At 58.2% G+C, this 13159-nt stretch overlaps 1 protein-coding gene across 3 annotated transcripts in view; it reads right to left on the bottom strand.

Moving 5' to 3' along the window:
- RASGRF1 (Ras protein specific guanine nucleotide releasing factor 1) overlaps window positions 1-13159 on the bottom strand; it is a 36973-nt gene that overhangs the window by 13362 nt on the left and 10452 nt on the right. For all 3 annotated transcript variants that reach the window (XM_064157815.1, XM_064157814.1, XM_064157813.1), the window contains exons 3-13: window positions 11715-11862; window positions 10205-10297; window positions 9169-9422; window positions 8035-8114; window positions 7271-7464; window positions 6667-6776; window positions 5464-5582; window positions 4485-4645; window positions 3606-3669; window positions 2226-2362; window positions 1470-1552 (exon numbers count right to left, since the gene is read on the bottom strand). In XM_064157815.1, coding sequence (XP_064013885.1) covers window positions 1470-1552; window positions 2226-2362; window positions 3606-3669; window positions 4485-4645; window positions 5464-5582; window positions 6667-6776; window positions 7271-7464; window positions 8035-8114; window positions 9169-9422; window positions 10205-10297; window positions 11715-11862 — 1443 coding nt within the window. The remainder of the gene's footprint in view (window positions 1-1469; window positions 1553-2225; window positions 2363-3605; window positions 3670-4484; window positions 4646-5463; window positions 5583-6666; window positions 6777-7270; window positions 7465-8034; window positions 8115-9168; window positions 9423-10204; window positions 10298-11714; window positions 11863-13159) is intronic.

A 13159-nucleotide genomic window follows, 5' to 3' on the forward strand; every position in this document is an offset into this window, starting at 1 on the left:
CAAGACACCTCTGCTGCCACCTGCAACCACACCGAGAGCTGCTCCACGCTGGCAGCTGCCCCACCCCACCCCCCAAGATCATAGAATCAAACAGGTTGGAAGAGACCTCCAAGATCATCCAGTCCAACCTAGCACCCAGCCCTGGCCAATCAACTAGACCATGGCACCAAGTGCCTCAGCCAGGCTTTTCCTGAACACCTCTAGGGAAGGCAACTCCACCACCTCCCTGGGCAGCCCATTCCAATGCCAATCACTCTCCTCCTAACAGCCAGCCTAGACTTCCCCTGGCACATCTTGAGACTATGTCCCCTTGTTCTGTTGCTGCTTGCCTGGGAGAAGAGACCAACCCCACCTGGCTACAACCTCCCTTCAGGTAGTTGTAGACAGCAATGAGGTCCCCCCTGAGCCTCCTCTTCTCCAGGCTGCACACCCCCATCTCCCTCAGCCTCTCCTCACAGGGCTGTGCTCCAGGCCCCTCACCAGCTTCCTTGCCCTTCTCTGGACATCTTCCAGTATCTCAACATCTCTCTTGAATTGAGGAGCCCAGAACTGGACACAGCACTCAAGGTCTGGTCTGACCAGTGCTGAGTACAGGGGAAGAATAACCTCCCTTGATGTACGGGTGCCTGGCAGTGAAGGAGCCTCTTTCATTGTGTAACCCACCCTGGGTGATCTTGCTTTGGCAGGGGCATTGGATGATCTCTGGAGGTCCCTTCCAACCCCTTGTGTGATAAATCCCCGTGGAGACGCTAGAGAATCCACACCCCAGGATGAAGGGAACATCGCCTACAAGAAGGCTGCAGAGGGACTTTTCATGAGGGTGTCCAGCGACAGGGCAAGAGGGAATGGTTTGAAGCTGAGGGAGAGCAGATTGAGACTGGATCTTAGGAAGAAGTTCTTCAGCACAAGAGTGGTGAAACCCTGCAACAGGTTGCTCAGAGAGGTTGTGGACATCTCCTTTTTGGAGGTGTTCAAGGCTGGGTTGAATAAGGCTTTGAGCAACCTTGCTGTAGTGAAAGGTGTCCCTGTCCACAGCAAGGGGGTTGTAACCAGATGACCTTTAAGGTCCCCTCCAACCCAAACCCTCCTGTGATTCTATGGATCTATGGTTACATAGGGCTCTGAGGGCAGGCATTTGGGTGAAAACACATGGAACAACCACCCCTGAGAGACCATCCCCAAGACTGAGACTCTTCCCAGGCAACAGAAGACCTACAGCCAAGTGGGTGGTCAAGGTGGGGACACCCCACTGAGTCTGGACCTATCGTGTCCCACCAACTTTGTCTAGACCCTCTCATATTAGGTGACACTCACCATGTACATCCCTCAACTCCGCAGCCCTGCACCCCAATGAGCACACAGCAAAGCCGGGGGCAGCTCCTAGCAGCATTCAGATGCTGCCAAAGCTGTGCCATGGAGCCACGCAGAGCCTGGCGCCTTCTCCAGTGCCCAAGCACAGCAGCACTCACTTGATCATCTGGGGAACAGTGACCTTGGAGTTCTCCTCGAAGGCATTCATCATGAGGCCGTTGCAGCGGATGTTGTCCACACACTGGAAGAGACATGTGTGGGTGGTGGGAGAAGGTGGTGGCAATGAGGACATCCCCACTGGCTTGGACATCAAGTCACAGAATTTCTTGGGTTGGGAAAGACCTTTGACATCATTAAGTCCAACTCAGCACTGCTAGGTCACCACCCTAACCCTCTCAGCAACACATCTCCACAGCTGTGAAACCACTCCAGGGTCAGGCTTTAACACCCCTCAGAGGGAAGCAATTGTTCCTCACGTCCAACCTAAATTTCCCCTGAGGCAACTTGAGGCTGTCTTCTCTTGTCCTGTTTTTTGTTCCTTGGGAAAAGAGACCAACCCCCACCTGACTCCAGTCTCCTTTCAGGGAGCTGTAGAGAGCCAGAAGGTCTCCCCTCAGCCTCCTTTACTCTGGGCTGGAGAACTCATCTCCAAGTCCCCCTTTGCATGGAACCCAGACATCCAAGGTCCATCCGTGCTGCTAACCCCAGCCTGATGCAGCAAGACCTCATCCCACAGCAGGTCCCAAGTGCCCCAATGCTGCCAGGAAAGCACCCAGAGTGCAGAGCTAGCTGGGTGCTGCCACAGCTTGAGGCCACCCAGCAAACGCCAAGGGACAGTTCTGGGTGCCCAGAGCCACCAGGCATCCCCTGGCATGCTGCCCCATGACACCTCCTTCCTGCCAGCTCTGTCCTACCTGGCTGATGTCGCTGGTCCATGCAGCCTTCTCCTGCCTGGATGAGGCCACAAGAATCACGGTAAAGGATGAGGAATCCTTGGGCTCCACCACGATTTTGAAGTCGAGATGGTCGATGTCTTGCCCTGATGCTTTTGCTTTAGAGTAGAAAAACCCCACAGAGTGGTCACTGAAAGACCTCCTGGGCCCTCACCCCAGCATGGGTCTGATCTTTGAGGAGTTTGGAGGGTGTCAGTGGTGAGGCTGGGATGAGTTTGCTGGGCAAAGGCTCTGAGAGTGCAAAGGGAAGGAGAATGTCTGAACATGTGTGTTTAGTACACAGTAAAGGCTTGGCAAGATCATCACAGAAAGATGGAATCCCAGATTGGTTTGGGTGGGAAGGGACCTGGAAGCTTACCCAGTCTAACCCCCTGCAGTGAGCAGAATCATCTGTGGCCAGAGCAGACTGTTCAGAGCCCAGACAACCTGACCTGCAATGGCTCCAGGCATGGGGCATCTCCCACCAATCTGGGCACCCTGGGCCAGGCTCTCACCACCCTCAGGGTCAAACATTTCTCCCTTTGCTCTGTGAACCTCCCTCTTTTGGTTCAAACCATCACCCCTTGTCCTGTCACAACAGGCCCCGCTCAAAAGTCTGCCCTGGCTTTCTGATTGGCCCCTTGAAGCCCTGAAAGGCCACCAGAAGATGTCCCTGCAGCCTTCCCTTCTCCAGGTTGAACAACCCCAACTCTCTCAGCCTGGCCTCACAGCAGAGGCCTTCCAGGTCATGACCTCCTCAAGTGAACTTGCTCCAGCCCTGCTGTAGGTGGTTTCACACCACACAGCTGGATGCCAGCAATGTCCTGGATGCCATCACAGTCAGACCTGCACACCAGCAGCACTGACCACACTGCCATCACTCCCCATGCTGGACCATGGCTCTGGCCTTAGGTGCAGCCTCCAGCAGGACCCACACCCCTGGCATGTCCCTGGCCACAGGCTTTGCCCACCCCCCACAATGGGGTGACCACTCAGAGCTGCCTGGGGTGCACAGCAGGACCCTCTGCCATGCTGGTGCTGCTGGAAGAGGTTGTGGAGGTCCTATCAGGGGAAGATCAGGTTGGATGGAGCCTTGACCAACGTGGTCTAGTGGAAGATGTCCCTGCCCATGGCAGTCAGGTTGGACAAGAGGATCTTCAAAGGTCCCTCCCAGCCCAAACCAGTTTGTAATTCTGTGGAACCTGAGCAGAGGGGATCCTGGAGTGGCCACAGCTTTGCTTTTGAGACACCCCTGTCTGCTGGGCACCTGCTGGGACGTGTGTAAGCCCACCCCTCCAGGCTGCACCCGTGGGCAGGGGCTGAGCAGGGCACTGGGCATGCAGGTGGGGCGGGGGCACCTACCATCCTCGTCGGTGCTCTCCTGCTCCTCCACCAGCGTGCAGTCGATGAGGGAGATGACGCCGTTCTGCAGGGATGGGAGCGGTGGCTCAGGGGCAGGATCCCAGCTGGGAGGCTGGACCCCAGATCCCCACCCCATATTTCATCCCACCACCCCAGGACGGGGACAGGCTGGAGTGGTACTGCTGTGGGTGCTGACACAGCCTGGGGCCACATCCTGATTGGTTCTCTCCGTGTAACCCACAGCCCCCTGGTCCGTGGGTTAGGTCACATCAGTGTCACACCACAGATCCCAGAAGCCTGTGGTTGTCACTGCTGACCACCCCCATGGGCTGCAGCCTCCCACCCCAGGCCAGTCACTGAGTGCCAGCAGCTCCTGGGAGATTCTCGCTCAGTCAGCTGCAGAATTTCCACTTTACAGAGGAGTGAGTCCTGGGAGCAGACTGGGGGAAGCCTGAGAGACAGAGCTGGGCTACCCCTTCAGTTCCTTCCCCAGCAGGGCACTGAGGTTTCTGCCTCAGGTCAGGATCTTTTATCAAGAGTTTCTGAATTATGCTCATCTGCTATGGCTGATGAGCATAAGGAGGTTGGCACAGCCCTGACAAAGCACCAGGACCATGCCAAATCCTCCAGGAACTGAGGCTTGGTTTTGAGAGGAGTTTTGAGGACCTGGTTGGAGAACTTCAAGCAAGAAGAGAGTTTCTCAAAATAAATCAGCAAACCCACTGCTCCCAGCCTGGCATCTGCAGGAGGATGCACCCAGGGAGGGCAAGCTGGCCCTGCAGCCCAGCGTCACCAGGAGAGCCTGGCCAGTCCAGAGCCAGCCTCTTCCCCCTCCCTGTGTCCCAGCAGGCACCAGTCCCATCACCGTGCCCTCCACACCTTGGTGAGATGCAGCTTGCCCCCGGAGCCCCTGGTGCAGATGATGAGGTGCTTGGAGAAGAGGAAGCACTGGCGCTCGCCCTCCTTGCGCAGCGACAGCGAGCCCAGCCGCCCGCGGGGCACCCGGCCCTTCTCCGACATGGGCACCTGGATCAGCGACCCTGCAGGGGCACAGCACCACTCGCGGCTCCCAGCCCACCCTGGCACCTCCTGGGTGCTCCACTGGGACTGGCAGAGCACCACTCACAGCTCCCAGCCCACCCTGGCACCTCCTGGGTGCTCCACTGGGACTGGCAGAGCACCACTCACAGCTCCCAGCCCACCCTGGCATCTCCTGGGTGCTCCACTGGGACTGGCAGAGCACCACTCACGGCTCCCAGCCCACCCTGGCACCAACTGGGTGCTCCACTGGGACTGGCAGAGCACCACTCACAGCTCCCAGCCCACCCTGGCACCTCCTGGGTGCTCCACTGGGACTGGCAGAGCACCACTCACAGCTCCCAGCCCACCCTGGCATCTCCTGGGTGCTCCACTGGGACTGGCAGAGCACCACTCACGGCTCCCAGCCCACCCTGGCACCAACTGGGTGCTCCACTGGGACTGGCAGAGCACCACTCACAGCTCCCAGCCCACCCTGGCACCTCCTGGGTGCCCCACTAGGAGTGGCAGAACACCACTCACAGCCCACCACTCACAGCCCACCCTGGGACGCTCTGTGTGCTCTTCCTGGGAATGCCCAGGAGCTCAGGATGCATCCCTCTACATCTCTCATAGTAGGAAACTGATGACAGCTAAAATGCATCCAAGATGCACCTTCTGCAGAGAGGAGGACAGGAAAGGAGGAAGAAGAGGGGGAAAGAGGGAAAAGAGGAGAAAGGAGGAGTGGGAGGGGGAGGGGAGGAAAGGAAGGGGAGGAAAGAAAGGGGAGGGGGGGAAAGGAGGGCAAAGAGGGCAAAGGGGCGCAGCACAAAGCCAGTACCTTGCCTGACGAAGGTCTGGCTGGTGTCCAGCAGGATCTCACAGCCCTCAATGATCATCCTCTCAATGGCCAGGTTCTTCCGGATGTTCTCGGTCTCACTCACCTCATCGTGCATGATCCTGAAGGAGGAAGAGGAGAGAACTAGGGCTCAGCAGATCCTTTTGGACACAGGGAGGGGCTGCCCCAGGTGAGACCCAAAGTAGAGGAACACCGAGGGAGTTACAGGTGACATCTACAGCCCCGCAGCTCAGAGGCAACAGCGTCAGCCTGGGCTGGACCTCTGGACTTCTGAGCATCCCAACCAAGTGTTTGGTGCTCAGAAATCAACAGACTCAGGTTTAGGGCAGAAAGGTCCCCCCTCAGCCCTGTCCAATGCCCCTGCTCCTTGAGGAGCAGGAAAAGGGATGGGAACATCATGGATCTTCTCAGGACCAAGGAGTGCTGGTGGGCTTGGTGCCACCACACCACGCTGGGACACAGAGCATTCTCTGATCTGAGGTCTGAAGAGGGAGAGGAGCAGAAGTAGGGAATTGTGGCCAACTGATGGGTTGCTTGCTCTGGAGACCTTGGAGACTCTCGGCCCTGTCCCATGGAGCAGCTCCACCAGCACCAGGGAGGGCTGAACCAGCCCTTCAAGACCACCCCAGCCCCCCCAGCTTCACCATCCAGGAGCCCTGGAAAATGCAGCCCTTGTCCAGAAGCAGCTGAGCACCCATCCCACTAGCTCCAGACCAGCACAGCAGATGGCACTGGAACAGCTCAGCCTTTGAGGGCAATAGGAGGGCAGGTCCTGCCTAAGCTGTGCCCAAGCAGGGTGTGGGCAGCCAGAGACATGGGTGAGCTTCCCACGGTGCTATGCACAGCACCTCTGGCACGGGCAGGCAGATCTCCTTGTGCCAACAGCTCACCAGGGGCTTCACCCTCACCAGGGATGGCCAACAGGTTCCAAGTGAACCAAGGCCTGAGCATCCCACCCAGCAGGATGCCATAGCCCCCCCAACACCATCTCCACCCTGTGGGTGCTGCAGAACACCCAGGCCACCTGGTCCCATCAGCACTGCACCTCTCCAAACCCTGTGGATCAGGATCTGCCAACCCCTGTCCCTCTCCTAGCCCACCCCAAAGGGCAGCACATAGTGCCACCAGCCGGCCCAAAGCTGTGAGAGCTGCCCTGGGGCCAGGGAAGGCAGTGGTGAGTCTGACCTGGAGAGCTCTTCCAGCTTGGACTTGGCGTAATCCAGGCTGTTCCTCTCCACGTGCTCATGGGGGGTGTGGGCCAGCAGCTCGTGCAGCGTCAGGATGTACCTGGGGATCTGGCACAGCAGAGCAGGGCATCAGCCACGGCACAGTGAGGGGGCACAGAAGGCTCTGGGTGCCCTGCCTGAGCTGCTCCTGGAGCCACCGTGGCTGGCGATGCCATGGCCAGAGGCAGGTGGCTGAGGAGAGCATGCCTGGGGACACCATGCGTTAGGGCCTCTGATCGCAGACACCTTCAAAGCTCCTCCAACCTAACAAAGAGGGGGCAGAGTGTGGGGTTTGAGCCTGGCCCCTGCTGCACCCCACCCTTGCCTCAGAAGCATGGGGTAACCAGAAAGCCAGCAGCCTCACCCATCAGGCACCCCACAGCACCTACCAGCCCAGCCAGGACCTGAGAAAGTCCCTGAGCAGTGTGGGACCACAGAGGGTCCAGCCTCACCCCATCTTCACCCAGGCTTTGCCTGCTCTGGAGCTCAGGCTTGCACCATCCAGCCCATCCCTCACTGCCAGTGGTGGCATCCCGGGGGTTGATCCTGGCACCAGCAGTCACCTGGAACATGGGGTAGGTCAGGAAGGTCTCCAGGGTCCTCTCCTCACAGTCGGGCTTGGCTTCATAGTGCTTGAGCAGCTTGTCAAAGTCCCGGTTCTGCTTGCAGTGGGCCAGGATCTGCAGGCTGTACTGGTGGTTCCTCACAAACTCCTGGTAGATGTTCAGCATGGGCAGCAGGATGTCGAACAGGTCAGCTGCCAGCAGACAGGTAGTGGGGAGGTGGATGTGATGAGCCAGCCCCACTGGCTCCAGACCTTCCTTATCCACTAATCCCACCTGGGGCAACCCTTGGGGCCTCATGCTGCTTGTGCAAGCCCAAGTGCTGCCCAGAGTCTAACTGGGCAGAGCAAGGCTCCTCGGCATCAGCTCTCCTAAGTGCCCAGCCCACCCCTTGCACTGCCCAGCAGAGCCAGGAAGGCAGGAACCACAGGACAGAACCACAGAGTCATTAAGGTTGGAAAAGACTTCTAAGGTCATCAAGTCCAACTCTCTACCCAACACCTCCACGACCACTAGACCATGTCCCCAAGTGCCATGTCCACATATTTCTTGGTCACCTCCAGGGATGGTAACTCCATGACCTCCCTGGGCAGCCTGTTCCAACACCCCACAAAACTGGTTGGAATTTGCTTGTTTTTGCTCCAGTCCTCCCATCCACCACCAACATGAACAAGCAACAAGGTGCTGTGTGATGAGTCTCACTGCAAAGGGCCTGTGGAGCTGAAGGAGGAGGATGAGAAGGCAAGGTGGCCATGGGCACTCACCCAGCACAAGTGTTGGCCAGCTGGATATCCTTGCCTTGAGGCCCTGGTAGAAGATCTGGTGCAAAAACATGATGGTTTCACTGGAAGAGAAACCAAAGGGTGAGCAGAGAGATGGACAACAGCAAACTGTGAGGCATTAGGCAAAGTCACCAGCACAGAAGGGAGCAGAGGATGACCTGGAAGACTTAGGGAGGTGGCTGCACAAGGTGGGAGTTCAAAGAAGGTCCTCAAGTCATGCAGGGAATGATGGATGAGGACAGAGGAGGAAAGAATTGGGGAATTATGGAATGGTTTGGGTTGGAAGTGACTTCTAACAGTCACCTAGTCCAACCTCCCTACAGAGGGAAGGGACATCTGCAACTACAGAGTGTGGTGTGACCCTGGCCCACGTTGCCCAGAGAGATGCTTTATCTCTGGAGCCATTGCAGGGCAGGTTTTTTGGGCTCTGAGCAACCTGCTCTAGTCGCAGGTGCCTCTGCTGACTGCAGAAGGGCTGGACTGGATGAGCTTTGAATGTCCCTTTCTACCCAAACCAGTCTGGGATTCTATGACAGAGCTGCTGTTGAACCTTGCACACGCTGGTGACAGTTGTGGCATCACCATGGCATGGCCGGAGTGAGTGCCACCTCCTGGGCATGACTGCTCTCAGCACACTTTGCAGCAACAGCAGCAGAGGCTACACCTGCCCCTCCAAACCATCTCCCATGAGATCCTCTATCTTTACCCATGGGCTGCTGCCAGTGCCCAAGCACACCATCCTCACCACCAGAGCCAGCACCTCCTACAGATGGGCTCCTGGCAGCCTCAACCTGCTACCAGAGCATCAACCCCTGTGTCACTTCATGTCAGTGCCAAGTGCCAAGCAGGCTGCATGCACAGGTGTCCCATGGGGATGGTGAGCTTCCCTCCACGGCTGCCACCCACAGAATCATAGAATGGTTTGGGTTGGAAGGAACCTTAAAGTCATCCAGTCCAACCAGATGAGCTGCAAGCACCTGAGGACCCCCTTAGCACCAATCACCCCAACACCCACGAGGTACGCCACGGTGTGGGCAGTGCCCCACCCGGCTAGAGGCTGCCAGCTTGGCTCTGCCATGGAGCTGCAGAGCTGCTGGGGGCCCAGGTGGCACTGACCTGTTGAGGAAAATGCTGCTGACGTCATCGTGTGTGATGGGAGGCTTCTTGGAGCTGGCAGCCATCCGCAGCGGCCGCAGGAAGTTGTTGACCAGGATGTGGAGCTGCTGCACGTACTCGGCCTCCGCCTCCAGCATGCTGAAGACCACCTGGTTGCGCTTGCGCATGCTGTCGGCGTGGGGCGACCTGATGTAGTCCTGGATGATGGTCTTCCACTTCCTCCGGCACAGCCAGCCCCGCAGGAAGCTCTGCACCTGCCAGCCAGCAGCAACCACCCCCTGAACCACAGCACCACCCAACAGCAGGGCTGGGAAGGGGCCTCTGGAGGTCATCCAGGCCAACACCAAGAGCAGGTCACACAGGAGCACATCCAGATGCATCCCTCACCCTGCACAGCTGAGGACACCCTGCCCAGCCCTGTAACACCATCCCCAGGAAACTCCAGACCACAGGATCTCCAAATCCCAGCACGGGAGGAGGAAGGGAACCCTGGTGACCATCCAGTTCAACCCTTTTTCCCAAAGCAGGGGCACCCACAGGGGCTTGCCCAGCATCACAATGTCCGTGTGGGATTGGAAGCTCTCCAGAGGAGACTTTACCACCTCTCTGGGCAGTCTGCTCCAGACCTCCAGCACCCTCACACCAAAGAAGTTTCTCCTCCTATCCAGGTTGAGCTCCCTGGGTTTTACTTTATACCCGTTGTTCCTTGTCCTGTCACTGGGCACCACCAAAAAGAGCCTGGCACCTTCATCTTGACACCCACTCCTCAGAGATTTATAGGACTGGGTGAACTGGGGGCACCAAAAGCCCCCCTGGAGGCAGCACACCTCTGGGCACTCAACCACACAGAGGTGCATTAGGACACCTCAAAGAGCTTCCAACATCTTCCTCTTCAGAAAAGCCCTCAGCAGCAGAGCCACCTCCTCAGACAGCTCCCCCTGCCCAACTGCTCCAACACCTGCCACGCCACCAGGAGCAGCAGGACCCCGCCGGGCACTGGCTCTGTCCCCAGCGCTGCCCTGCAGCCGCCACTCACCTTCTTGATCTTCTTGATGTCGCTGTCGTCATCGCTGGGCGCGCTGCTCTGGCCCGCCTGGATGCGCTCGTGGTCCTTCAGCAGGGAGGCGATCTGCGGGCACAAGGTGGGCGAGCTGTCACCTTGGATGCCCTGGCAGGTCCCAGATGAGGGCAACCACCGTGTGCCAGGGAGCAGCACGTGCCGCCAGCCCAGCGGCTCAGACAGGGACACACTGTGCTGCTTCTGTCCTCGCAGGAGAAGGTGGCTGAAGCAGATAACCTTAGAACACCAGGTGGATCTTCCACGCTCTGGAGGAGCTTCCATGCTCTGGTGGAACTTCCACGCCCTGGTGTTTCTGCATGATGTGGTCTGAGCACCCACCCAGGGGGCTCTTCCTCCAATTCCCCTTTCTCTAATCCCAAGTTCTTTCCAGTGAGGGTGGTGAGACACTGGAGCAGGTTGCCCAGAGAGGTTGTGGATGCTCCCTCCCTGGAGATCACAGTATCACAGTATCACAGTATTATTAGGATTGGAAGAGACCTCACAAATCATCAAGTCCAACCCTTTACCACAGAGCTCAAGGCTAGACCATGGCACCAAGTGCCATGTTCAAGGCCAGGTTGGATGGGACCTTGAGCAACCTGCACTAGCGGAAGGTGTCCCTGCCCATGGCAGGGGATTAGAACTGGATGATCTTTAAGGTCCCTTTCAATCCAAACCATGAAATCTGTGCTGTTGAATTCAGTCATTAGCACCTTGTCCCTGCACACCTCCTCCTTCAGCTTTGTTGTCGCTAAACCTCTGCTTCCAGAGAGGGTTTGGCACCCATTTGGATTCAGAATCACGGAAACTCATGATTCTGGGTGGGAAGGGACATCTCGAGATCATCCAGTCCAAACCCCTGCAGCCTGCAGGGCCATCTGCAACTACAGCAGGTTGTTCAGGATTCCAACCAACCTGACCTGCAAAAGCTTTCAGGTATGTGGCACCTCCTGCCTCTCTGGGCAACCTGAGCCAGGTTCTCACCACCCTCAGGGTCAAACATTTCTCCCTTCTCTCCACTCCAAATTTCCCTCTTTCAGCTCAAACCATCACCCCTTGTCCTGGCACAACAGGCCCTGCTCAAAAGTCTGTCCCCAGCTCTCTGACCACCCCTTGAAGCACTGAAAGGCCACCAAAAGGTCTCTCTGGAGACCCACTCCAGAAGCCAATGACCACCTCACCAGCCCATCCACAGCCCCAACTGCTGGAGCAAACCCTTCCCTGCCACGGCAGTGTCCCAGTGCTGGGCACCGCAGCCAGCCCTACACCCCTCACCAGGGCGGCACAGCCACAGCCACCTGGCTCTCAAAAGGAAAACCTGCAGTGAAGGTGGCACAAGAGAAGGGCCCAGACTGCATCCAAACCAGCGTGACACCCTGATGACACTCTTGCCGCATCGCCCAGTCCCTGGCAGCGCGGCGATGCCACCTGCGGGTCGGCCCGGGGGAGCACTGGCACGTCAGCAGGGCCATGCCAGGCTCCTCACCTCGGCCTTCAGGCGCTCGATCTCGATCTCCCCGTCCTCGATCTGCTGCCGGAGTTGCTTGGCAACAGTCTTCTCCGTCTCCACGATCTGCAGGAGATGGAGGTACTTCTGCATCAGCGCCTCGTGCTCCGTCGCCAGGGTCCTGTAGCTGCAGGGGGTGTGGTGTCAGTGCCTCAGCTCCCCACCAGCCCCCATGCCACCCCCCAGCATGGGCATGGGCAGGGAGTTCTCTGCTCGCTGCGGGTCCCTGCGGGGGGTTCTCCTGCCCTTGGCCCACAGGCTCAGGGTACCTGAGGGGTGAGCCAACCAGGAGGCAGCTCTCCCAGTTTGGGATGCTGCTGCTTGGGACTGGTTTGGAGAGGACTTGGGTTCCTCTCAAGGGTGCAAGCTTTAAGGAAATGGGGCAAGAGACAATGAAAAAAAAACCCAAAACTAACAAAAACCCAAACAACCCTGGCAAAGAGTCTCACCAGCAATGGCTCCCACCTCCACATCCCACCAGCAAAGGCTCCCACCTCCACATCCCACCAGCAATGGCTCCCACCTCCACATCCCACCAGCAAAGGCTCCCACCTCCATATCCCACCAGCAAAGGCTCCCACCTCCATGTCCCACCAGCAATGGCTCCCACCTCCACGTCCCACCAGCAAAGGCTCCCACCTCCACATCCCACCAGCAAAGGCTCCCACCTCCATATCCCACCAGCAATGGCTCCCACCTCCACATCCCACCAGCAAAGGCTCCCACCTCCACATCCCACCAGCAAAGGCTCCCACCTCCACATCCCACCAGCAAAGGCTCCCACCTCCACATCCCACCAGCAAAGGCTCCCACCTCCATATCCCACCAGCAATGGCTCCCACCTCCACATCCCACCAGCAATGGCTCCCACCTGCACATCCCACCAGCAATGGCTCCCACCTCCACATCCCACCAGCAATGGCTCCCACCTCCATATCCCACCAGCAAAGGCTCCCACCTCCACATCCCACCAGCAATGGCTCCCACCTCCACATCCCACCAGCAAAGGCTCCCACCTCCACATCCCACCAGCAATGGCTCCCACCTCCACATCCCACCAGCAAAGGCTCCCACCTCCACATCCCACCAGCAATGGCTCCCACCTCCACATCCCACCAGCAATGGCTCCCACCTGCACATCCCACCAGCAATGGCTCCCACCTCCACATCCCACCAGCAATGGCTCCCACCTCCATATCCCACCAGCAAAGGCTCCCACCTCCACATCCCACCAGCAATGGCTCCCACCTCCACATCCCACCAGCAAAGGCTCCCACCTCCACATCCCACCAGCAATGGCTCCCACCTCCACATCCCACCAGCAATGGCTCCCACCTCCACAGGCTCCCACCTCCACGGGCTCCCACCACCAAAGGTTCCCACCTCCATGTCCCACCACTTCAGAGATTCATTGAATGGTTTGG

This window comes from Pogoniulus pusillus, chromosome 17 (assembly GCF_015220805.1).
Source record: "Pogoniulus pusillus isolate bPogPus1 chromosome 17, bPogPus1.pri, whole genome shotgun sequence".
Taxonomy (NCBI): Eukaryota; Metazoa; Chordata; class Aves; order Piciformes; family Lybiidae; genus Pogoniulus; species Pogoniulus pusillus.